The sequence below is a fragment of the Populus trichocarpa genome, chromosome 1 (assembly GCF_000002775.5).
Source record: "Populus trichocarpa isolate Nisqually-1 chromosome 1, P.trichocarpa_v4.1, whole genome shotgun sequence".
NCBI lineage: Eukaryota > Viridiplantae > Streptophyta > Magnoliopsida > Malpighiales > Salicaceae > Populus > Populus trichocarpa.
Genome location: NC_037285.2, coordinates 10,058,358 through 10,082,029, shown reverse-complemented (window position 1 = coordinate 10,082,029; position 23,672 = coordinate 10,058,358). Strand labels below are relative to the sequence as shown.

At 32.3% G+C, this 23,672-nt stretch overlaps 1 protein-coding gene across 3 annotated transcripts; it reads right to left on the bottom strand.

Moving 5' to 3' along the window:
- Positions 1-2,450: 2,450 nt before the first annotated feature.
- Positions 2,451-6,603, bottom strand: LOC18093980 (scarecrow-like protein 22). 3 transcript variants are annotated; one of them, XR_002978236.2, is made up of 3 exons: positions 3,734-6,603; positions 2,974-3,051; positions 2,451-2,841 (listed from the first exon to the last, which is right to left on the bottom strand). XR_002978236.2 is itself a non-coding variant. In XM_024586977.2 (2 exons), exon 1 carries the CDS (start codon positions 6,073-6,075, stop codon positions 3,760-3,762), a length of 2,316 nt encoding a protein of 771 aa, XP_024442745.2. In that variant the 5' UTR covers positions 6,076-6,603; the 3' UTR covers positions 2,451-2,841; positions 3,734-3,759. The 3 variants fall into 3 exon arrangements, 2 of the variants coding, with proteins under 2 accessions (XP_024442745.2, XP_052312458.1); XM_024586977.2 differs by lacking the exon at positions 2,974-3,051; XM_052456498.1 differs by lacking the exons at positions 2,451-2,841; positions 2,974-3,051 and having other exon boundaries at positions 3,390-6,057; positions 6,293-6,602.
- Positions 6,604-23,672: the final 17,069 nt, after the last annotated feature.

The following is a 23,672-nucleotide window of genomic DNA, read 5'->3' as shown; positions in this document are numbered from 1 at the left end:
AATTGTTTTTTCACAATAAAATGACTAAAATATTATTTATTTATTTTTTTTAAAAAAAAAACATGAACTGTCATGCATGCTGACATTGTTTCGAATTTTCTCTTTCAATAACACAGTAAAAAGACTATATTAGCAAATATCACGAGACACCAATCTATTAAAATAATATTTTGAATGGCTCGCATCGACGAGTCGACACGTCTCTGTCAATCGAGGCAGACGCGTACAAACCCGTAAAGGTTGCTGGACGCTTTGGCTGGGCTAAAGGTCCGGGCCTTGGATTCTCCGTGAACTCTTTTCCCTTCAATCCTAAAATTAATGTCTCTTTCAGCCAGCCTAGGTCAAATGTTTAAAGAAGACAAACTTTTGATTCGCTTGTATCCCTTCATTTAATTCACGTTCTCTAAGACGAACAAGGTTTCTTGGATTTTCTTTTTTACTGTATTCTTTAGGGTTTCAGTTCAGCTGATTCTTACTTCTATTTAGCACTCTAACGAATGATTAACAGATTATAGACACACAAACACACACACACAATCGAGCCTAAACCCTAACATATTTTATGATGTTATTTACAAAACTGTGAGCCTCCATTTGGTTGATTGGCTCATCCTTGACCATGGAGCCAAGAGACAATTATTACAGGCAGGTGGACGAAAAATCATTTCAAGAAAGCGACTGGAGCTTAGGAAAGGGCACGAAGAATTCTCGCCTTTATTTATGTTAAATTAATGGAAGTTTTCAATCTTCTCTTCAGCGGATCTTGAGCCCCTGTGGATTGATGGAAGTGATGACGAAGGCATCGACCTATTACACCAACAAGAGACTTAGTGGAGCTACAAGACCCCCACAGCCCCTTATTATTATATTGAGAAACTCAAGATTGTATCTGTTTGATTAGATAAAGTTTGCTTTATCAAATTAAATAAATCTCTAACCCGTATCGAGGATTTCTTTAGGAGCGAGCTCGTTTCGAAGAAGCCGACGATTCAGTAAACAATCAAAATTTATTTACTTTGTAAAATTGGTGAAGGAACAGAGAAGGCATCTTCTCTTATTGCTATGGTTTGCTTTACTCCCCTCCTATTCAATTATTAATGTCCATATGATTTAGAATCCAGAATTAAGTGGGTCATGTTGCTGTTTTACCATAAGGTTGCTTTAGAGAGCAGAAACAACCTTTTTCATTTTTTTTACTATTATTATTATTGTTATCAATGGTTAATTGGGGTATCTTCGTGCTAATATCTTCTGACGAAAACCAAGAATCCACACCCAAATTAATTTATCCGCAGAGAACTCGCCTGCAGAGACCTGACTCTTCTCATTGTGGTAAAAAAAGAAAAGAAAACTCCTTTGAGCTATGCTTTTGAATGATAAAAAGACGAGGACTACATGGATGGCAAGAGGGCATTCACCAGACACCCAGCCTGCTGTCCATGTCTAACCACCACAAAGCATATGCGACTGGACAAGGCAAAACGTATAGAAAATATGGGATTAAACAAAGCGCCTACAAGCTGAAATACAGAACAAGGATATGAGTATAGTAAGCAAGCAGAGCTTCAATTATTAGATGTACTCTTTTAAAAATAGCAAATTCATTGACAATGAATTTGTAACACTTGGGAACTCAATAATAATAATAATAATAATAATGTAGCATTTTGATTAAGAAAGAAATGAGAAAGACGCGTTACGTGTTGTTGGGTGCAATACATGCAAAGGTTTCAGACACGACCAGATTCTACAAAGCCATGTGTTGTTATTTTAAATGGTCATGATTGCTTCAGAATGCTATGCTAATCTTAGGTGTCTTTGTTTTTTTATTTTTTATTTTTTTGCCGCTCAAGGTTATGGCATACAATCGCCTCTGTTAATTTATTTATTATCATTGAAAACACAGAAGTCAGCTAATCGAATAGCATGCTTTTCTAGCTTTACTTCTCTAAAGCATGAAGGCAATGAAGGAACCCTAGCCAGTTCCAGTGACAGAGAGAGAGCAGAAATTACAATGTAAAGATGTCCTTCCAGTAGGGATTTCCAGATCTATCCTCGGCCATCATATACTAATCAGACATCAACGCAGCCAACCAAGGGATTCAACAATTATAAAGAGTAACTTATCTAGGAAAGGATTCATTTCCTATAACTTGTGATTCAGATAAGGCATAAACGTTGTGGTTTTTGGATCGTGCTGCTACCATAGAAAACATTCAAAAAGCAGAGCCAAGAGATTGCAATCACATGAGATTCTAACATCTAAAACTACCAATAAACACAGATCACACCTGAGTAGAAAACCCAGAAACAAGCAAGCATGGTTTTTAACCACGATCTTCTTTGCAATGCAAGGAATCCAGTGAGGCCAGAAGTTATGTATGAAGGTGCAGAAACTAGTTTCAGGTTTCTAAAGTTGTAATTTGCAGCTAGCTATGAGATATCGATCATGATTTCAAAAGCATCCAAGGCAGCCATAAAATGTATTTCATTAAGTTGCATCATGAACTAAACAACACCAGAGTATATATATTGATTCACTGGAAGGATAGATAAGTGGGTGTAGATCCTGATGTGCAAGGTCCTTATATCGATCATGATTTCAAAAGCATCCAAGGCAGCCATAAAATGTATTTCATTAAGTTGCATTATGAACTAAACAACACCAGAGTATATATATTGATTCACTGGAAGGACAGATAAGTGGTGTAGATCCTGCTGTGCAAGGTCCTTCGCTGCTTCAGACCTTCGCTACACCATTATCAAATTTGACAGGAACAGACTAAAATTCAGGGCATCGCAACAAGAAGGAAATGGGCTCAACCTAGATACATGGGAAATCTGCAAGAGTTGAGGCGGGCAGAAATTAGAGAGTGCTTCTAAACAGTAAACGATGAAAGCTCTCGAGAGTGAATTTGCTGTAGCCTAATTAGACAAAATTACAGTAATTTGAGTTTACAACATTTCACTCACCCCTCCAGCGAAAATAAACTCTTATGCCATCCACCTTTAGTGAAGGACGACTGAACAATCGACAGCACACGAGCGCACCTTAATTGATAACAATGATCACAAGAACTTTAAATTATAGTATATTTCTCTGCCCGTAAATGCTCAATTTACTTATTAATGGTGAAGCAACCCAAGACACAAAAGTGGATATCTTGAGACTCAAATGATAACAGCACTGGATGTGTATTTCCTTGGTTTCTGGCTTGGTTTATCACCTTATCTCTCTTATCATGCTCTAATGAAACCTCTACATCATCTCTATTACTTCCTTAAATGCAATGTCAGTAACAGTAGTGACAACGGGGAAAACACAAGAGTACCAAATCGGTACACATTAGGAAACATAATGCCATATTGTTCACTTAAAAACGTTAGAATTCTGGTAAGTTCACTTTCCATTTCGAATTCTCATCTGTTGTCAAGTACACAACAAAATACAACCATCTTAACAGACACAAAAGAACCATTTTGCCATAATAACATCAAATTACTATGCAGCAGATATCCATTTCCGAAACAAATCATACCCTAGATTGTCTAGTTAGATGTTTTGTTCTACTGGGACGAGATAAACACAAGCAGAGGAGACTCACAAGCTAGACAATTCATATCAAGTCATTAACAGAGGGACCAACAATAGTACAAAATTTATTGACACAAAACCACATTTGTAAATCGAGTTGGAACCTCTAACAAACTGTGAGCTGATAAAAAAACCAACCTCCTTGCTTGTCATAATGTTACTGCTCAGCATCTCCATGCTGAAGCTGACATAAGCTCTCTACGCTGCCAACAAAGCACAAGCAATGCCTGCCGCTTCTCCACATGAAATCCCCTCACTGGAGTCCTCTTCACCACACATTCTGCCTGAGTTTCGGTGAAGTTACTGAAAGTTACAGGAGAAAAGCCAACAGACGCAAAGATTGTCTTCCAATTTGGCATCTTTTCTGGTGCACGAAGACGCCCCAACACAGTACTTTCAATCCTAGGCTGGAGCAAAAACCTCTCAATCTTGTTCACTGCATCCGTAGTTGCATTAACAGCATCCAATGATTCCAATAGGTGTACATAAGATTGGAGGGCATGGAGAATATGTTGTGGGAACGGAAGATCACTTCTGTCACACCCTCGGTCCAAAGACACCACGATCTTCGGTGAAAGTTGCTTTATAAAGCGCAGCAGTGACGGTAATGCAGATGGTTGATTTGAAGAGCACCAAATAGGGAAATTCACCACAACAGCCTCATTTTCATTTGTTCGGAAAAAGGGAAGAGAATAACAGTTTTGCTCCAAGGAATCAAAGTTAATCACATCAAGTTCAAAACTCAGACCAATCTCATTAGCAAATTGAGTTAAGTTATCACGCATAAGACCAAGTTCAACAGGATGGTGAGTCGAAGGAGAGGCAAAAGCAGTGGTTTTCAACGACCGGACACCTCTATTTCGCGGAAGTTCCTGCATGAAAGAGGCCCATTGAGCGCCAAATCCAATATCAAAGTCCACTATGTGAATACTATCTGCATCATCAACTGCTTCAAGGAGAGCCTGATTGCAAGTGAAGTTGACAAATTGGATAAGTGGAGAAACCTCAGATAAGACTTTGTAAGCACTCATTTTGAAGATGACATCAAATGGGGTGGGGCTCCTAGGCGGTGGGGCAGTGACTGAGTTATTATTCATGAGAAGGAGCAATTGAAGAGCCTCCTTGAAGTAGAAAGCTGCCCTGTGGAAAGGCTTTCCAGTGGGGGAGAGCTGTTGATTGAGCCGCGCCAATATCCCTTGCGCGTGTAAGAAGTTCCCAGTCCCTACCAACTCTGCTGCCTTGCAGAGCTGGTCCAACAAAGCATGCTGTTGCTGTTGCTGTTGCTGTTGCTGGACTCCTAAATCTTCCTTCTTCACCATCAATGGCTTCTGTTGAAGTTGTTGGTGAAGAAATTGAACTCCCTGTGGAAACCCCAGTTGCTGTTGTTGGTGTTTTCTTAGCAAAAACTCTTGCCCAGGAACAGAGAATGGTGCTTTAGGGATTACATGAGAGATTGGGTCTATACCACCAGAATTGTGGCGCTTGAGTTGGGAATGGAGGGGCCGATTTTCTTGCTGGGAAAATGGTAGTGGCAAGAAAAGGTTGGGATTTTGAGCGTGCGGATTATGAGACTGTTGCTGGTTCATCAATACCTGTGGATCTAGTATATGCGGCTTCTCCTCCGAGGCCTCGATTTGTTGCTGCTGATTATGATGATAAACCATACCCGGAGGCAAAGAAAGTGGAAGTGATACACTGTTAGATGAAGAACTAAAAACTGGGCTTTGCACGCTAGAGTTGTTGTTTCCGAATCCAACATTTTTGTAATTGACCAACCCAGAAAAAGAACCAGGAGCAACTAAACCAGACCCAACATTTGAAACCCCAGGACCAGGAAAAGGAGCCAAATTAGTACCAATGCTTGACACCCCACATGGAATTCCACTTAAGGACTCAAATCCATGTCCTTGATCAACAATCCCCAATCCACCACCACCGGCACCAGCATCAGCATTGCCATCATATTCCAGCTGATTGTTTCCACTTTGCAACAGCTGCTTTAGCCCAAACTGTGTGTCATCCACATCCCCAGCTATCCACCTCAAAAAGGATTGTTCTTGGCTCGGCTCTGACAGCATATTCTCCCAATCTTCTAGTCCAAGTCCACATCTTGCTCCTGATGAAACAAACTCTAGTCCACTTGGGATTGGCTGCAACTCTGTAGCCCATTCATCTTTCCTTTCATTGCTCACTGGGTTCACTGCTTTATCTGTTGCCGTGATGTTGGTGGTGTTTCCACCGGCGCCGCCGTTTGAGGAGGAAGAGAGAGTCGAAACAGATGTGGGTGGGCTTTGACTTCTTCTCATATGAAGAACTGAGGTAGATTCTTTGCTTGCAAAGCTATTAACTTGAAGAGGTTGTTGTTGTTGTTGTTGTTGCTGCTGCTGCTGCTGCCTGTGCGTCCAGGCTTCTTGTTGAGAACAAATTGAAGCAAAACCAGCAATATCTACACCCCCTTTGGCCTGCAAATGAAAGGGCATCCCTTTAATAAAATACCTAAGAAGCCAAAAGAATTTGAAGAGAGATCAAGAAAAGGCCCTAGATTTGTTGGGGTGAAGTAAAGGATTATCAATGGCGTTGGCTCTCAAGAGGGCTAACACTCAGATTTGAAAGATTTGTTGTTGTTATTAAACTCAGATTTCTTTAACCCAATATCATATCTCATTGCATGCCATGAATCTCTCTTCTTTAACTCACCCATTACAACAAAACATCTTTTTTCGCTAGTTCTTGACCACCCACCAATCCTCTCTTTCTCTTGGTGAGCTCCATGATTTTTATCTAATTTTCTCCTTTCTTCAACTCCATACGAATTTCTCTTTTTTTTTCTCTCTGTGTACTTGTTGTGTGGCTGTGGTTGTGGTTAATTGCTCTTTGTTTCTTCACTTCTTCTAGCCCTTCTGTCTCAACAGTACTAATGTACCATCATTCTGTGTCCTGCCATTGATGCGTGCATCATAAAAAAGGCAATAAAGTGTTCCTCTCCCCTCCTCTCATTCTCTTTCTATTTTATTTTTTTTATATTTTTCTATTTTTTACCCTTTAATATAAAGTTATCAATATTGTTCTGTTTCGATATTCGTTTTGAGTTTTCAACAGATATGAAAATTCTCAACACCGGCTTATTTCCACGTTTCATTTTAAAATTATTATTAAAATATACAAAATATTTTTTTATCAATTTAAAAATATTTATTTCTAATATATCTATTGTTCCAAGGTTTTATAACACTTAACTACTTGATCAAACAAATATTTATCATAATACTTTAAAAACATTCAAGATAACTTAAAAATAAAAATAAAAATAATTGTTATTATTTAACCAATAGATTAAATTTTCATAAATATCAAACAATGAGATTTAATATATATATATATATATATATATATATATATATATATATAATTAAATTAATTTTAATGTAATTAATGTTATGAGTGAAGTAAAGAATAGTTTTAATAAAAAATAAAAAAAAATATTTCTTTAATTATTGGAGTGGAACAATTGATATACACCCCGTTTATTTTAACCATTTTCAACTCATCTATATAAAATAGAATATTAAATAATATGAAACAAATAAATATTTATTTGATTTTTTTAAAATGTTATCTTGATTACCATAACTTTTTGATCTGATCGTTAGATTAAGTTAAAAAATTATTAAAAAATTCTCAAGGTTTATTTTCAAGTGGAATACACTTTGTTGATCTATTTTCTAGATAGATTTCATGTTTGGGTCAATTTTTCTTCTTTTTCATGGATTTCTTATTTTCTTTTGGATTATATGTTATTTTTCTTTATGTTTTAGGATTTTGATTGTATTATCTATTACAAGTCAGTTTTCTAGTCTATTTAAAGGGATTGTAAATCTCTTTAAGAGGCAAACTTTATTTTAACTATATTTTAGAAAATAAAACTATGAATTTAAGGTTCGAGTTAACAATCTTTTTCACCCATCAATTATCTCTTTATATGCTTATTTATTATTCTTTGTGCTTTCGTCTGCATCATTTTTTCTATATGATTATCTTGATCTCACAAACTAGGTCATGGGTTACTTGGACTAACTCGAGTCTTTTATTTAAAAATTAAAAAAAATTATTTCATCCTTTAATATTGGATTGAGTCGAGAATCGGGCTTTGTAATTTTTCATGTTTCTCTTTCTATTAGGTTATATCGTTAACATAATCCAGGTTATAGGGTTCAGTGGACTTACCAAGCTTTGCTGGTGTTTCTTTTTTTAGTACATTTGTGTAATTGAGGCTTTTTTCCAGCCCTTCACATTGGGTTTGTTGGGAATTAAGCATCATGATTTTTTTATTTAATTTTTATAAGGTTATATTGGCATCACGATCCGGGACATGGGTTCGACATACTAACTCATGTTCAATCGGTAATTTTTTTGTTTTTATTTTTTTCAATTTTATTATTCAGAATTAGTTTGGATAGGAATTGAGCTTCATAGTTTTCTTTATTTTGGCAAGCTTTTTCTTCCAAGCCATCATGGTTATTTTCTTTTTAATTCGATCCATTTACTTTTTTGTCTTTGTTTATCATGTAATTAAATGAAATCAAGTTATTGAACCAGCTGGGTTTATGATATAAATCGTGAATTTCTCTTACTTCTTTAAAACATACTTTTAGCACTTGAACATTTTTGTTTACGTTAGGAAAAGATTTCAGTAAAGCCAAGGATTAGCATATTAACTAATAGAGATGATCACAATAAATGAAGACCTCTTCAAACTAAGAATAAGCAAATGGCATGTAAGTTTTCAGGGTAATTACAGCGAGCAAAGAAAACTAGTTGAAATTGGTGAATCCATACTCTGAGATAAAGGTAAGGATGGTGCTCCTAAAACAATCTTGCAATTGTTTACCATTATCTATTTCACTTTATTGTTTTATAGAGTAATAATAAATGTAAATTTCTTTCCATATTAAAAAAAATACATATAAATTTGTTTACCTTTATCTATTTCACCTCATTGTTTTATCCTGTTTGGAAGACGAATGTAAAAGTAGAGAAAAAGATGGAGAGATATTTTATTCTTAATTGTTTATCATTCAAATAATTATCGAACAATTATACAATTTGTTCTTTGTTTCTTCCTTTCATTAAGGAGAAACTATAATTAGAAAATGAATCTTGAATTAAGATAAATAACAACTTTATAATTCAAACGAAGTGTACGATTCTCTACTTGATTTTAATAGATTAAAAAAATATGGATAAACTAATCTAGGAAAAAACATAAGAAAGCGATAAAAGAAAGATAAAAGTTCTAAATAAAAAGGAAAAATAATTTGCAAAATAAAGGTAAATTCTAGAAACAAAATTGTGTATATTGGAGTAACCATCATTTCTAGTAAATGGATACCATTTTTATAATGTTACAAAGTTTAAATCCTATATGAACTATAATTTCTAACCCTATACAAATTGTTCGTGATGGGTAAAGATTTATATAATGAATTCTAATACAATTTGAATTCATGTCCAAGTACATCTCCTTCCTAACAATCATAAGAATCATAACTAGATTGTATTTCTTGTTAGTTTAATTTGTTGAGGACTCTTGTTCCGAATAAGACTTGATTTTTTGGCCAATCATGTGAATTATCATATTTGTGATTATATGTCTTTTCTTGATTAATCATGACTTCTAGCTCTCTCTTAGACTATCATAACTTCTAATTTCATTTATCGATCGTTTTCTAACTTTCTTGATCGATTTGAATTCTTCTTATACCTAATTGATTTTACTATTGATTATTGATTTTAGCCTTTCTTTTTCTGTTTGGTAGTGAACAACTATTGTTCTTACTTAGTCGACACGTGAATGTTTATTTTTTTATGTAAATAATGTCCATTCATGCTCCTTTATTTTAGAACAAATGAAAAAATATCTCTTGTCATTTAAATGCTAAAACTGATCAAACCAATTGATCATAAATGATGTGAAAAAAAGTAATGTCACCCAAAAATATCATTTATTCTCCTCTATATGACATTATTGTTAATAAAATCATTTTAAACAAGTATGATCTAGCTATTCTAGGCACGATGTTTTGGTTTTAACAAACTATGTTGTAGTTCTTTTATTAATTCTCAATGATACTCAATTCTTCGCTTAACATAAAATCCCTAATATTTATTTCAAAACATATAGATTTCGAGAAAAAATTTAGCAATAATTTTGATATCAATATCTTGTGCATTTTCAACCACGAGAATTTTACTGCTTTCCTTTTCATTATACCCTTGTTACATATTAGTAATATCTAGTAATCCTCACAAATATGACATTATAATGATCAAAGATCATTTTATACCATCATCCATGTTGAGCCTCATCATTGGCTTTTGTATCATTTCATCTCACTGAAAAATAAAAATTAAATTAGTAAACCTTTTAATAAGGTTTTTGGTCACTACATGGTATAGAGTTAGTGTAAGATGTTCACATTTATATTCGATAACTAATTGGTTATAATAAGCACAAAATCTCCTATTACTTTGATTGATTATGCCTCTAACTTCAATAGTATTTTTAGACTTATGATTAAAACCTTACATTTAGCTTTATTATTAGTGTAGAGAAAATCAAGCCAAAATGATAAAATCACATTATTACCTATTAGGGAAATCACCACTACACCTGTCTTATTCTAAATTTTCATTCCAACAAATCATAAATGTCATGAAACAAGTTCTTCCATAACAATGTCAGTATCTCGTTCCAATTCATAGTTGATATGATAAAAAAAAGATGATCAACTAAAAAATCAACCAAGACTTGGTCTGTAATTGCTCTTTATGATGTGCAATGTAAATTGAACTCAAGCAATGTTAATGTATATTTATTAATATGACCTCATAAAAAAGGTTTAGATAACATGTACTTTATGAAAATTTTCTTGTAATTTATCAACTAACAATATGTACCAATGAAGATTTACATATGTAAAATATAAGGATAAATAAAGTTTTTATATTAAACTATAACAATCTCTAATATTAGTATAAACATGACAAATAATAAACAACCTACTCATGTCCAACTTTATTTTTCTATGGTAACATGCTACCAATTGATCCTTAAATAGTAGAAATGTGTAGCTTTAAAGGCTAAACAAGTTTTGGTGAGGCCAACACTAGATGTTTATCCAAATAAGTCTTTGTATTATCAAAGATAGTTTGTTTCTTTTCAATCCATTGAAATTCTTTTGCGTTATTTCCTTTCAATGCTTCTTTAAGAGATTTCAGTCTGGCATATACATTAGAGAATGAGAAGATATTTTGTAAAGAGCCAGAGGTTGAGTGCAATGACAATATGGAAGTGTTTAGTTAAAAAAAAAAATTGATTAAGGTTATGTTGACCCTTTTGATTATAAGATTAATATTATTGCATAGGTAGATTTGTTTAAAGATTATATGAATATAACACATATTGATAAATAAAGTTTAAAAAATTAAAAGGGGCTAGAGAGAGCATTGATTAGACATTTATAAGATCGATACAAAAATAATTTGAACTCGAGGATAAGTTTTTTTCAACATAGGGAGACTGATGCAAGAGATTTTGGTCAAACACGTAGCCTTATGATAATAAACATAAACTTTAATCTGATTTTTGAATCGAGTTAATTTTTTTTTCTAAAATATTCTAGAAACCATGTTCCTTGTAGGGTAGAATTTCTATGGTCATCTGAGATCGAGAAGGCCTTCAAATTAGGCTAAAACTATTCTACTTTTATCAGTTTATTATTTTCCTAGTTAATTTTGAATTTTTAACTTATTTTTTAGGTTTTCTTTTCTTCCTTTTTTTATTTGAATGAGAGTTTTGATTATTCATATCTTGAAAAGTTTAGTTGAAGACCTATTTGAAATGTTGTTATCCTTGTTTTGAGGGCAGATTATTAAAAGAGAATTATTTATTAATAAAATTATTAATTACAATTTCTATGTGATTTCTTAAAATATTATATCTTCCTTATTTTTAATTTTTTAGTTCTTAGGTTTGACAGCGTATTAAATTCTTATCACACAAGTAAATCCTTACCTTTTTTAGTAGTTCTTTGTATTATCATCTTGTGTATAAAATATAAAAGACATGGTAACTAATAAGAAATAAAATGTCAACAATCCAATAAAAATAAAGATTTGTCTCAATTATGATTATTAAATATTACTAACAATATGTTACGTTATATGGTATGAATGATGGAAGAGGGAAAATTGGTAATTTATAGTCAAAGTTCAAATGATTTGATGCTATTCCTAGTACCTTAAAATTGAGCTCAATAGGATTTTTTTTTTGTTAAAAATAGCACAATAAATCAAGAAATTTACTGAAATAGCATGGTTTGAGTTTGTCATGATTTGAAAGCACGAGATTTCATGCATGTCACGCTTCACAATCACAACAACTTACCTTATCTCATTTCACAATTGTGAGAACTTACCATGTCGCAATTGTGAATCGTAACAAACTGTGAAATTTAACCCAGCCCTCTTATTCTCCCCCTACAGAACCAGAAACCCTACCCCCTTTCTCTCTATAAAAAAACCCAAGAACTAACCCTTTTCTTCTATAAAAAAAAACCACAAAACTCCTCTATTTTGCTTTAAAGCACCCATAAATCACATCCATCGTTGTCTTCAAGCCTCCAGTCAAGTTTTTATCATAAAAAATTATCATCGCTAACATTGTCACCACTCTTTAGCAGCTATCACCATGTTGCCACCACTTTCCGATAAAAAAGCAAGGTAAACATTCTAAATTGCTATTAATTTTGTGGGTTTTATATTGAAGTTATGATTGGAATAGTTATTATTAAATTATTATTTAGGGTTATTTTTAAATTAAGGTTTGTTGATTTTTTGATAAATTGTCTATCAATTAAGTCAATCGGGGTTGATTTCATGCAATTGAGCATGAAAATAACACAAGTTAGGTTGGATTTGATGATTTTACATTGCATTGAATGTTTGTGTAAGTTGTTAATTTTAAGGATTTTGTATGGATTGGTTGGGATTATCTATAAATTAAATCAATCAAGGCTGGTAATGCAATTCATCATGAAAATAACATGAATTAGGTTAGATTTTAATGAATTTTACATGGCATTGAATGTTTGGAAAAGTTGCTGAATTTGGAGATTCTATATGGATTGTTTGAGAATAGCTATAAATTCATGCAATTGAGCATGAAAATAACCTGAATTAGGTTAGATTTTTTTATGAATTTTACGTTGTGTTGAATGTTTGGATAAGTTGTTGAATTTGAGGATTTTGTATGGATTGTTTGAAATTAGCTATGAATTCATACAATTATGGTTGATTTTATGCATCTGAGCATGAAATGACAAGAATTATATTGGACTTTGATAAATTTTACGTGACGTTAAATATTTGGATAAGTTAATGAATTCAAGGGTTTTGTATGGATTGATTGAAATTAGCTATGAATTCATGCAATGAAGGTTGATTTCATGCAATTTTGTTTGAATTTTGTTAAATTGATCAGGTTTGGTTTTATTATTATTTTTTACATAATGTCTTATAACAACTTTATGTTATGTTATTATGGTTGTAGTGTTGCTCTTGATGTGAATAATAATATCACTTATAACAGTGAAAGTAGTGTGCTATTACATGTCATTTGTAAAAAAAAAAAAAAAAACAAGTTGTGTGTCATGAATTTATGTGGAATTATAATGATATTAAAGTTGATATAACTTGGAGGTGTCAGATTGAACAACATTAGTATTATCTTGTACCGATTGCACATGATGACATTTTTAAGACAATGATTGATTCTTTTGTTCGAAATGGATTGAACATGATGGTATTGTATGTGGGTAGTTGACCAACTCTTTTTTTGTCCTGATTTTTTGTCAAATTGGTAAAAAAAAAACATCATAATTTGTTGGTCTTTCTATGTCAGTTAGGAGTGGTCACAACATATCATTGATGAAAGATTTGCTCAAAAGGGGTGTTGAATGTATGTTTGACAATCCATTCACTGATTAACATAAATATGACTCATTTGAGCCTAGTAAAAATGAAAATTATAATACATTGGGCTTTAGTATAACAATATATATTGATGGTGATGTTAGTAATGAAATAATTCTTCTTGATCCTGAATTTGAAGATACTTCTAGATCTACATTTATTGTTTGTTATGATTGGGCACTTAGTCATAAATATTCGGTTAGATATTCTGATTTGATGGTTAGATAAACATTTAACAGTAAAAGTAAATTAGTTAATGCAGTTAAATAATGACACATTATATATTCGCTGAGATTCTGATTTGATGGTTAGATAATCATTCAATAATAAAAGTAAATTAGTTAACACAATTAAATAATAACACATTATATATTCGGTAAAATTAAGATGACACAAGGAGGAATATATTTACTAGTTATTTGAACCAATTATAGACTTATTGAGATAGGTAAATTAGGAAAACTCCCCTTCCAAGAGAACCGTATATGAGAATTTTATCCTGTACAGCACAAGTAGAAACACCCAAATACTATATATATTATAGGTACCTTTTAAAATGATTTTTCGGTCCATGTGAATGTAATCAAGAGAGCTGCCAGTAAAATAAATAGACCAGTTCACGTAAAATTTAATGACAACAACACATTAGCAGGCAAAATTAAATGGCATTGCATGGTGAACATGTTCATTAGTCTTTTCACTGATTATGACCAAGATCAGACTAAATTCATGCTTAAGTATTTGGTGGGGTGTGCGAGTAGGTCGGGAGGCATTTTCATGGGGAAGTAAATTCGTCCTCGCATTTTTTCTTTTTCCGTCTTTCACTTTCTTTATGTTGGAAAATGTTACAATTAGTAGGATCCACACCACAATAATTGTTAACTAAGTCGTAATTTTGAGATTATTATCATCACCAAGTGCCTTTTTGTTTTAACCTTTAATTAATCCGTACCTTACGTCTAGAGGGATAGATTTTATCGTTTTATCAGATTTTGAAATTTTTTTTTTTTATTAATGTGGATATTTGGATTAGTTTACGCGTACCTCGACTAATTTCATAGACCTTGAAGTTAACCTTGAAGTTAACGACCATGTAAGTCTTCAATAACACTAAAATTTGTGAGACTCAAACTAATAACCTCTAGACAATAAATTTAGAGACTGACTAATTAGCTACAACTCTCATAATTAAAATGTTAAATTCTTAATGTTATGACATTGTAATTTTTTTTACCAATTTACCTTTATCATTTATATGAAGAAAAAAAAAAAACACAGTCAGGACTCCCATGGAAAACTGAGGGATTATCGTGCCACCATGGAATACGGGCCCTTTTGTTTGCCCCCGTCTTCTTGAGAGACGGCTATTTATCATCATCATATGCATCTGCGTTCCACTATTTATTACCCACAATGATGCCCTATAAAACGACATTGTACATGTCATTGTCCAGGCCACTGCTCTGTAGAATGTTTTCTCTTTTGTTTTGTTTTGTTTTGTTTTGTTTTTTGTTCAAACTGAGATGGATGATTATTAAAGCCGATCGAGCCACATATATACCGAGTTTCAACTTTCAACAAGATCACACGTACCAGGCTAAGGATTTTTTCTTCGCTAGATTTCGTCAGCTTCTAAGTATGACAGATTACATGATTACATTAATCCCTCCCTCCAATGTTGCTGTCGCTCCCCTCTGTTTCTCACTGGGGGCCAATCGAGGGCTATAACGATAGGTTGAATGCATTAATGAGGACCCGTTGCAGACTTTGTAGTTATCTGCGCCTGATCTTTCAGTCATTCTCAATGTGGCTTCCTTCATCATGCGCAGAGACAGCGAGCTCCAATTGCATGGTAGCAGGTTTTTAGTTGGTGGTAGGAATTCCGGTCAAACTACATCTCTTAAAAATTAATTAATTTTCTTTTCATTTTTATTTTTTTATTATTCTGAGTTGCGTTGTTAAAAATAAATTAAAAAAATACAAATATTATTTTAATACAATTCAAACAAAAAAATATTTTGAAAAAAATACACCTAACACAATTAAAAAAAACCTTGCTGCTTGTAGTGTTATTGTGTTTTTATCATTATTGTTATTAATTCCATGGAAGCAAATTAGAATTACTAGAATTTAAGAAGACCTATGAAGTTTCCTTGTGATAATAAATAGTTGAAAGGACCACACAACCTCCACCAAATGCAAAATCTACAAATGTAAGAGATGCATAAATGCCCAGATATGTGTACTGCAGGCATGCATATAATCGATGTTTTCCACTGAAAAATCGGACATCAACTTCGAAGGTACAATCCTAGTTTGATTGCACATGTCTTTAACGGACATCCACACTGTCTCTTTTCCTTTTATCACTGTCCAAGTGAAGAAACAATACTAGGAGGAACCCAAAGGGCTCACACAATATATTAAAGCAACGAATTTATTTATTTATTTTGGGCGGGGGAACATGTTAGGGATGAAAGCTTAGATTTAAAAAAAAAATAGAATTATTTTATTTTATTATTTACTAAGAATATATATTTTTTTATTTTCTTTGTTTAGTTTATATATAGTCTCTTTATATTTAGGTTAAACTTATTACTTTTAATTATTTTAATTGCATTATGCAATATCAATGAGACCCTAATTTTTTTCTTTTTTATTTTTGTGTTTCTCTTCTTCTTCTTTTTATTGTTTAACATGGTATCATAGCCAGATTTCATGGAACGAGACTTAATGTCAAACACAACTTTCATGATTCTAACTCCATTGTGAGTTGGTTGGGGTTTGCAAGGGGCAGCGCGCTAGTTGACTGGGGGTTTTGCTTTTAGTTTTCTCTTTTTTTGAGTGACCATACAATTTTAAGAGATTGTTCGTTCAATTTCTGCAATCTGGTATTTTGTTTTTTTTTTTTTTGCGTTCTGGTTTTCTTTGTTTGTTGATTATGACTGCTAAAAGAAACGAATGTTGATTATGACTACTAAAAGAAACGATTCGCTTTAGTTTCTGAGTGTGAGGTTGGATGTAAAGAATTATTCGTATTAGAGTTATGTAATGAGAAATTTTCTTAAGGGTAAAAGGATGTGGGGATATGTTAGTGGAACTTATGTGAAACCTTTAAATATTGATAAGGGTTATACTACTTTGATAGATGTTTGGGAAGCAAACAATGCAAAAATTATTATTTGGATTAATAATTTTGTTAAGCATTCCATAGTTACATGGTTGGTGAAGTATGAGACAACAAACGAGATTTGAAATCATCTGCAAATGTTATTTACTCAATCAAATCTTGCAAAGCAGTGTCAATTAGAGAATGACATGCAAGCTTTTCACTAGAAGAATATAAGTATTCAAGAATTTTATTCTGCTATGACAAAATTTTTAGATCAATTAGCTCTTACAGAATTAAAGGCATTTGGTACCTATATTGCTTGTAGAGAGCATCAATGATTGGTATAATTTTTAACAACACTTCACATTGATTTTGAAGGGCTAAGAGGTTTAATTTTGCATCGTTCTCCACTTCCTTTTATTGACTCAGTTGTTAGTGAGTTGTTGGCTAAAGAAATACGTTTTCAGCCTTATTCTGAAAAAGAAATTATTTCTACTTCTAATTATTATGTGCTAGCAGTACTTTCTAAATCACTCTCTAATAATCAGAATAAGCATTATGCAAAGGTTGCCTTCAACGAGTGCAGTTTCTGTAAGCAAAAAGGTCATTGAATAACAGAACCAATCGCAACAGTAATCTCAAGCTTGGAAGCATGACAACCAGTCACAATCTAATACTCATAATCCATCTTAGGGTTATAAACCACTACAATTTAATACTGCAGTAGTAGTTTCATCAGGTCCTTTCACCGATCCTAGTACTTTGACTTAGAAATTTTAGAAGTTTCTCTCCTTACAGCCATAAGTCATGTATGCTTCTTCTTTTGTATGTTAGTTGCCTCATAGTTCTTCAGATATGTTACATTTTGAATAAGTCTTGGATTTTGGTGCTTCACATCATGTCTCTAGATTCTTCATCTTTTGTTTATGTGTCTCATTTGTCTTCTATTCATGTCATGATTGTTGATGACACTCTTATACATTTAACAGGTGTTGGTTTTGTTATCACACCTCACTTGTCTCTCCTTAATATTTATCTTATTCTGAAACTCACATTGAATATTGCTTCTATTGGTCAGTTATGTCATTCTAGTAATTATTTAGTCATTTTTTTCCTCTTTTTTTTTTATTATGTGCAGAATATACGGTCTCAGAAGCTGATTAGGACAGGTCGTAGGAAGGGGGAACTATATATTTTAGATGAGTTAAAAGTGCTAGTTTTTTCTACTAGTAGTGTGTTAGTTGTTGCTACTATTGGTGTTAAATTGTCTTCTTTTCGTTTAAGTCCTTATTCTAGTTTTTATTTATGGCATTCTCATCTAGGTCATGTTTCATCTTCTCGTTTTTTATTTTTAGCATCCACGTAAGCTTTAAAAAATTTACGAACTTGTGATATTTTTTATTGTAGTGGATATAAACTGACAAAATTTTTCATTTTACCTTTTAATCAAAGTATTTTAGTTTCTTCTTCTCCATTTGATTTGATTTGATTTATTCTGATGTATAAGAACTTTCTCTTGTTGCCACAAAAAAAGGGATCTTGATATTATATTTCTTTTATTGATGATCATACTCATTATTATTGGTTTTATTTAATAAAACATTATTTTGAATTTTTTAAGATATATACAGTCTTTCGTGCTCTTGTCAAAACTCAACATTCTGCTGTTATTAAATGTTTTAGGTGTGATTTGAGTGGGGAATACAACTCTAATAAATTTTATGCGTTATTTGTCCTAAATAGAACTATTCATCAAACTTTGTGTACAAATACTCTTGAGCAAAATGGCATTGCTAAAAGAAAATATAAGCACATTGTTGAAAATGTTTGTTCTTTCTTATTGTTTATTTCTGTTCCTAATATGTTTTGGGGTGAAGTTATTCTTACTGCAATAGGTTTGATTAATACAATTTTATCTTCTTATACTTTATGTTTTTCTCCTTTTGAAAAGTTATATGGGTATACCCTTGATTATTCTTTCTTTAGAGTTTTTAGTTATACTTATTTCATTCTTCTTCCTCATATAGAATGTAACAAGTTATCCTCTCGATCTAATATTTATATCTTTCTTGGTTATGGTGAAGGTAAAAAACGATATCATTATTTTAATCCAATAACTTGAAAACTTTATATGTCTCAATATTATAAGGAAACATAGTTTGACTAGATCTGATTTTATTCGTATAGATCTATTTTTTAGAATTCTGATAGTTTATCATCTCAAGTTCCTAGTACTTCAAATCTCCCTTCTCATGTTTTTACCCCGTTATCTTTACATTCTACTCGACCAATTCATACTGATAATTATACAGGTATTGACACTTTACTCTTTGTTACACCTGAATCTCTTTTTTCTTCTATGGCCCCTCAAGCTCTATCTGAGATTATGGATCACCTTTATGTCAATCCATACGCATTTATAAGTCCACAAAGTTACCAGATTTTGTCTATTTTTGTTATTCTTCATCTTTTATTTTATTTTTAGCTTTTATTCATTGTCTCTCTGAGCCCTCTTTCTATAAAGAGGTGATTCTCGTTTTTTTCCTTGTAAGCAAGCTATAGATGAGAAACTTTCAGCTTTGCATAAGACAGATACTTGAGATTTGGTTCCTCTACCTCCTGGTAAGAGTGTTGTTGGTTGTCGTTAAGTGTATAAAATTAAGACTACTTCTGATGAATCTATTGAGTGATACAAAGATAAGTTGGTTGCAAAAGGATACTCTCATCAGTGGTATGAATTATGATGAGACATTTGCTCATGTTGCAAAAATGACTATTATTTGTACTCTCATTGCATTAGCTTTGGTTCATCAATGACATATCTCTCAACTTGATGTTAAAAGTATCTTCTTGAATGAAGATTTTCAAGAAAAAATTTATATGGCGCCCCCTCTTGGTGTTTCACATGATTTTGGATATGTTTGCAAGCTCAAGAAAGCATTATACAATCTCAAACAAGCACTTCATGCTTGGTTTAAGAAATTTTTTGTTGTAATCTCTTTTTTTAAATTTATTTCTAATAGTTATGATTCTACTCTTTTTATTAAATACATCAATGCAAGTCTAAATTCCTCCAAGGTTCTATATTGATATCCATTGATAAATAGATCGATGGGGAGCTCTTTGCTTTCACGACCTGTCCTGCTCACACAGATGTTTACATCTTCGTAAAAGAAAATAAAAAAAGAAGGGGCGGAAAGGAAATAAAAACAAGTCAAAGTTTGAACGGTCCAAATTATGTGACTCACGTTTTCCTTTATATTTATGATCATCATCTGTTGGCTCATAGCCTTGCGTCTGGGAAGGATAGTCCATGTTCTTTCCTCCACCTCCAAGAAACTATAGCTCAAAAACAACTGTGAGGTATATTAATTGCTTCTTGCAATAGGAATCACATTCCTTAATTATTTTTCAATCTCGAGCATAAACGGGGATTAGTCCCACATTGTGAGCTTGAAATGATACCAAACTAAGCTAACTATCCACAAACGAAAATAATGTATAAATAAACTCTTAATTCTAAATTATTTGAAGTGGTAATCTATGAGTAGCTAGTAAAGTGAGTTTTATGAATTTTAATTAATTAATTGATTGGTTTGCTATGAAAAAAAGCAACCGCAGCCTATATTTATATAAAAAGTTTGTTTATATAGTATTGAATGAAATAATATTGCATATTATATAATTAAATGAAAACAACTGTCGCAATAATTGAACAGAGAAAGTGAGAACGGAGGAAAATGAATGAACAGCACAATCACGACACAAACAGTCAAAACTCTCAATTTTCAAGCTTTTAGAGGAAAGAAAAGGCAAAAGGTTGGTTGCATTCATCCGCATCATATGTATCAAGCGAATGGAACATTCCTACAGCATACAAACGACGAGAAAAATGTGGAGATTATGATAAACATGAATACAAAAACCACTTAGGAAGAATGGTAACTTACATGCACGGAGGATGGAAAATTTCAGACCGGATCTATCTTGTAGGACACGATCAGATTTCTAGACTGAATCGAACGTATTGGTCAGAATAAGTTATCATATTATATATATATATATATATATATATCCTTCCCATCCCCAGTCCAATCCCATGAAAATGAGGTTTGTTCAAACGTAATGACTCCTCTAATTCTGATTGGAGGGAAGGCGTGAGAATTAAGACAAGGCCGAGAAGAACAGGAAATAAAAGGTGGCTGGTGGTTTTCATGTCATGTGGGCATGGTTACTGAAATGATGGCCTACAGACATGTCGTCTGACAACTGGGGAAGCTGTTCACTTTAGTTGATTGGGCAGGGTTGTTCTGTATCTCATCGCTGTTGCCTGTTGGGGGCGTTATCAGTCTTCGGTGATTTTAGAAATTCACTCTGGTACGCGTCTCATCCTTTTTGGAGATTTTGTAGCGTGGTTCTTAAACCGCTTCAGGTTGAACCGGTAAAAATTTTTTTAAAAAAAATGATTATCTGATAAAAAATTTGGGTTGATTTGATGATTTGGTTAACCTGATAATACTTGGTTAAAAACTTGATTATAACTCATTGACTATTTATTTTTTAATAAAAAAAATATTATTTTGATGTATAAAAAAAATATTGTTGATCTGGGTGACCCAGTTAAAAATCTGTGACCTGAATCTTAGATCGAGTCAACTACCGAGTTGAATTTAAAAACTATGTCCTGTTTTTGTGCTGTCATATTTGTTTCTTTACCCTTTGTTAGCACCATTAAAAAAAAAAAACTCACATTGCATTTGTCCTTCATTACAACAAATAAATGATCTTTTCATGAGATAAATTGATTCATTTGATATTATGAAATCAAAAAAGAAAAAAAAAACTAAACCCCACCATTCTTTAACTGCAGGGCAAGACATGTTGTAGTGTGGATTACAACAATAATATCTTTACCCTTCATTACAACAAATAAATGATCTTTATACGTGGGTAAGATGATCTTTTCTAGGATTCATTTTATATTATAAAATTAATTGAGGATATAATGATCTATTAACTTATTTCACACAATTAAATTAAATAAATACCCTTAACATGTTAACAAAAAAAAATTAAGGATGAGAGGGCTTTTTGCATCATTTTTTATTTTAAAAAAAGAAAACAAATACTTTATTGTCCCTCCAGTAAAAAAAAATAAATAAAGAAAGGGTGAAAGGATGTTTTAGTATTTTTATCATGGTTTCCTGTTATAATTTATTTGAATTATGAGCAAATCAATCTTTTAAATATATATTAAAAAAAAGTGATCAGGGTGTGCGTAATATGCTCTATCGAATGGTTACTGCCCATACCTTTTAGACGACACATGTAACGTCTTTCGGCAGCCAAAAAGATCCAACCGCTGTGTCATTCAAAGCGTCCAGTGGTGGCAAGACTGATGGAGTGATGCATGTAGTCCAATTCACGGTGGTTCGACGCTGACCCCCCCTTCTCTCCTTGAAATTTATGTTGAGTCCGTCAAATTGTAGAGTTGTCCTTCCATTTGGTTTTTCTTTCAATTATGGTCCTTTTTTTATTGATCTTTATTTGTTTTTGATTATTTTTTTAAATTTTTTTTTCAATTTCATCTCTTTTCATTTGGTTTTATTTAATTTTTATATCAAACATGATACTTATCCATTTTATTATTGTTTTTTTAATCCTTTTCTTGATTTATTTATTTTTTCAGTTCTGATCCTCATTCTTTTAGTCTTTTCTTAGTATTTTTTTTTAATTTTATCCCTTAACATTTGATTTAACTTAGTTTTTTATCCAATTTTGGACCTCGTTCATTTAGTTGCTCTTTTTTTTTTATCATTTCTTAATTTATTTATTTTTTGAATTTTATCCTTGAACATTTTATTTTATTTATTTTTTTAATCCAAATTTGGTTTTCATTCTTTTTTTTTTCATTTTCTTATTTTATGAGGTTATCCCTGGTTGCAGGTTAGCCAAGTTAGCCTGAGTTGTTTTAGATTTTTTTTTAATTTTTTTTTAAATTCATTTTCTTCCCTTGATATTAGGCCTTGAGCTTTCGTATTTTTTATGTTTTTCCTTTATATGATGTCAGACTTTTTTTTTAATTTTTTATTCATCAACCTCTCCCCTTCTCCCTTCAGTATTAAAATATTTTTTTATATTTTTAATTTTAGTTCTTTAAAGTCTTAAAAAAAACATTAATTTAATATTTTTTAAATAATAAAAAACAGATAAATTAAATCACGTTATCCAATAAAGTTTTATGTGTTGGTCTTATTTTATTTAACGTAGCATAGTATATTTGCAACTCAGTTATAAAATCCAGTTCAAATTAGTGGATCGATATACAGGAAAGATTCATATGGTCATTTTAGTGAGTCAACTCATGCTTTGTTTAAACCTAGTTCGATTTTTTTTTTAAAAAAAAAAACTCTCTAAATTCTTCTCTTTTTTTTTCCTGCTTTCCCTAGAATAATTATAAATTTTACCCTCTCTCTAAATTTTTATTTATAATTTTTACCCCAAACCTAATATCCTGCCTGTAACCATCCTCCAAAATTTGTACACCTTTTCACTTTTGGGCTATTTAAAGTCTAAGGGACCAGCGTAAGCCTTGGGGCTTGGGGAAAATCACTCTGGATTAAGCCCGGCTCATCAAAATGCAGCAATGGCTTGGACCTTACCTTGCTAGACACGAGCCATTTAGCAGGGATTTATTTCACTTTTCTTAAAGAAAAGCCTTCGCTGTATGTAATAAAAGGGTTAATTTCAAACCATTTAATAGATAATTAAAAGTTTGGCATGAAAATGATTGCTTTTCATGTGATCTCAAGTTTAAGCTTTGTAGTTGCTAATATGATGGTCACCGGAGACTTACATGGTTGTTAACTACAGGGCCCGTAGAATTAGTCGAGATACGCGCAAGTTGGTCCGCACATCTATATTAATAATAAA

Excerpts from the sequence above, each read along its gene's own strand:
- LOC18093980 (XM_024586977.2), bottom strand. The coding sequence starts at position 6,075 with ATGCCCTTTCATTTGCAGGCCAAAGGGGGTGTAGATATTGCTGGTTTT.